The sequence below is a fragment of the Entamoeba invadens genome (genome assembly GCF_000330505.1).
Source record: "Entamoeba invadens IP1 unplaced genomic scaffold scaff_1105074725403, whole genome shotgun sequence".
Classification (NCBI taxonomy): domain Eukaryota; phylum Evosea; order Mastigamoebida; family Endamoebidae; genus Entamoeba; species Entamoeba invadens.
Genome location: NW_004440449.1, coordinates 97888 through 100920, shown reverse-complemented (window position 1 = coordinate 100920; position 3033 = coordinate 97888). Strand labels below are relative to the sequence as shown.

At 26.8% G+C, this 3033-nt stretch overlaps 1 protein-coding gene across 1 annotated transcript; it reads right to left on the bottom strand.

The window, feature by feature from the left end:
* Window positions 1–2065: 2065 nt before the first annotated feature.
* On the bottom strand, window positions 2066–2455 carry EIN_144110 (hypothetical protein; the record flags this gene model as incomplete). Its single annotated transcript, XM_004258204.1, has 1 exon — window positions 2066–2455. The coding sequence occupies one exon, from the start codon at window positions 2453–2455 to the stop codon at window positions 2066–2068; it is 390 nt and encodes a 129-aa protein (XP_004258252.1).
* Window positions 2456–3033: the final 578 nt, after the last annotated feature.

The window sequence follows — 3033 nt, the reverse complement described above, 5'->3', positions numbered from 1 at the left end:
TATATTATTACTAAAGTTGGGGACCTACATTGACCACCACCACCTTTACAAAAAAATATTTGCCGCGAGTGTTTTTTAAAAGGAGTCCATTTTCAGCCACTGTTTGTGCGTCCCCATGTCACCCACTTTCCTTGTCCGTACTGTGTGGACGCGGATGTGGTTCCCCCGTTTGCGGGAAAGTCAGGGGGGATCCGCACCAAGGGAGGACTTGGAAAGTGGGTGAAACGGTGCACAAACAGACTGTTTGAGTGCGGCCTTCAGAGCCTTTTTTTCAATGCTTGGTCTCACTCGGTTTCCACTAACTCGAGGTGAATTTTCACATTTTTTGAATTCGGGAACCAGACCTAATATTATCCCAGTTTCCTATTTACTATAATTTTAATTTGAATATGATTCGAAATAGAAAAAATAAATCTATTTTAAAAGGTGGTGGTGGTGGTCAATGTAGGTACCATAAAGTTGTGTTAAAAATGGTTGTAATTTCGTATATCAAGAATGGCAAAAAATATAATTTATTAGAAACGGTTAAATTCGGTTATTTTTTTAAAAATACAATAAAAATGTGAATAAGATGTGTGTATAAAGTTTACAGACATATTTTAATTTAAATTTGTTGTTAGTTTGACACTCCAAATTATTTCATATATATTTTTAACAATAAAAATTCAAAACAATACAAATAAAATTACTCGAAAGTTAAAAATTAGACTGGCCAATCGATGACCATTATTTTCAATTATGCCGAATTTTTAAAGCAACGTTCCTTTTTGCCGAAACCAAAGTTGACCACACATATAACCGACTTTTGCTTTTACAAATAAATTATTAAAAACTAATTATTATTTTGAAGCGATAAACAAAAGTTAAATAACATTTTATTTATTTCAAATTTTAAAAAATAAACGTTTTTGGGAACACATGATTATTAAATATTATTTTTTTAAATTAAATTTTTTGATATTCAAAAAAATATTAATCTATATGAACCAAAAACAATATAAATTTACCAAGAATATATTCTTTAAATGTAATTGTTTTTTAATAAATGATGTGATTTATAAATTATTTTCAATAATCATTCTCATTAATATTATTTAAATTGAATATAATAATTGGTTTTACAACATTATTAAATACATAATCATTGTGCAGTCAATTAATTACAATGATATAACAGTAAAAATGTATAATGACTATGATTTGTAACTTTGATTGCAAAAAATATTAATTAAAGGCTTATCAACTTAAAATATAACGTTGTGTTTATTTTTCGTAACTGTTAACCACTTATATGTCTAAATCGTTGTTCATTCTCAAAATAACGTTTCAATTAAAACATATGCAATGTGATTATTACTGATGAATAATAACTTACAAATTTTATACTTTTTACAATTTGGGTTAAATTATCATGATTTACAATTCACACAAATTGTTTTAATCGTGATTTACAATTCATTTAATGTTACAATTGTTTGTTATGTTAAGAACTTCATTATTTGAAATTGCATGTATTTTATTTTTTTGTACAATATATGAAACAATGTCTAACAGTCTTTAAACCAATTTATAAGTTTGTTTAAATATATTATCCCAATTATTGTTTATCTCCTGTTGTTGTTATTGAATATCATGATGTTGGTATTTTGCTTTTGAGAAAAAACTCGATTATCAATTTTACCATAATGAAAAAAATGCCAAAAACAACAAGTTGTACATATTTTTCAATAAAATTTATTATTTTATTACCAAAATGAATATTTGTTATATTTTGCTCAAATAATTTTAAAACTTCATTCTATTTAATTGTTTTATTATTTATTAAAATAACGAACTTTTGAGCTAAAATATATTAATTAAAGCATTTTTTTAATTTAGTTTGCACGTATAATCTATATGACTAAATTTATTATTGTTTACTAGTTTAAGTAAAAAGAAAAGTAACAAGTCAAAATATGCTCAAATGGTTTAAAAATTAAAATTTGGGGTTAATTTTAGTGCGGTTGGCCAGTCTATTAAAAATGTCGATCAAACGAATTGAACAAGATATAAAGAACAAAATCAATTAATATGTTGTGTCGTTTATATTATCGTTGACATTATTTACAGCAGTCCCGATGGTGAAGAACCAGATGAGGATTACGAACAAGATGATGACTGCAAGTATTGATGTAATAAACGAAATAATGAAGAAGACGAGAGAAATGATCGCAAACATTCTCGCAGAGTCATTCCCCGAGTGTTTGAACTTGCGATATACGACTATCCAAATACAGCAACAGAAAAATCCAAGTACAAAGAAAAGGAGTGACGAAATGAGATCCGCGTCGTCATTGGACTTGGTTTTAACAACAGGAGCTTGTGCAGTTGGAGCAACATACACCTGAGGGGGTGGTTGGTTGTAGACTGGTTGTTGTGGGTATCCAGAATTCATCTCTTGTTCTTGGTAAGTCATTGTATTTTTTTTCATCGTTCGACTTAAATATACAACAGTCGTCGTTAATGATTTTTTTTTAATATTTTGATATTATACTTTTACTTAATTATATAAAAGTCTGTCTAAAAACGTTGTCCATTTGACAAAAAAATACACAAAATATGTTTAAAAATTTGGGAATTAGAAAAAAACAATCAAATCCTGGTAAAAATTATGAAACAATGTTTTGTGAATGTTTCGAATTGTTTTCCGAAATATTCCAGTTTTGATTGTCCAAAAATGCCTGACATCATTGGAGAGCGGACAACGTTTTCAGACTGACACTAATTCAATAAATCGACAAAAAAGGAATTGTTTTTATATGACTGTTTTTATTTCGCTATTTTTAGACTTGTTTTTAATAACCGGAAATGCACATTCGTTTGTTTATTATTTTAATAATAAGTAATGTATTATTAATAATTGTTATAATAACAACTTTATTATTAATAAAAATATATTATAATATATTTGTATTTTATTATATACTTAATATATTATTGTAGTTTTGGTAATGTGTATAAATCTATTATTGAAAAAGGATTTTAAAACAAAAA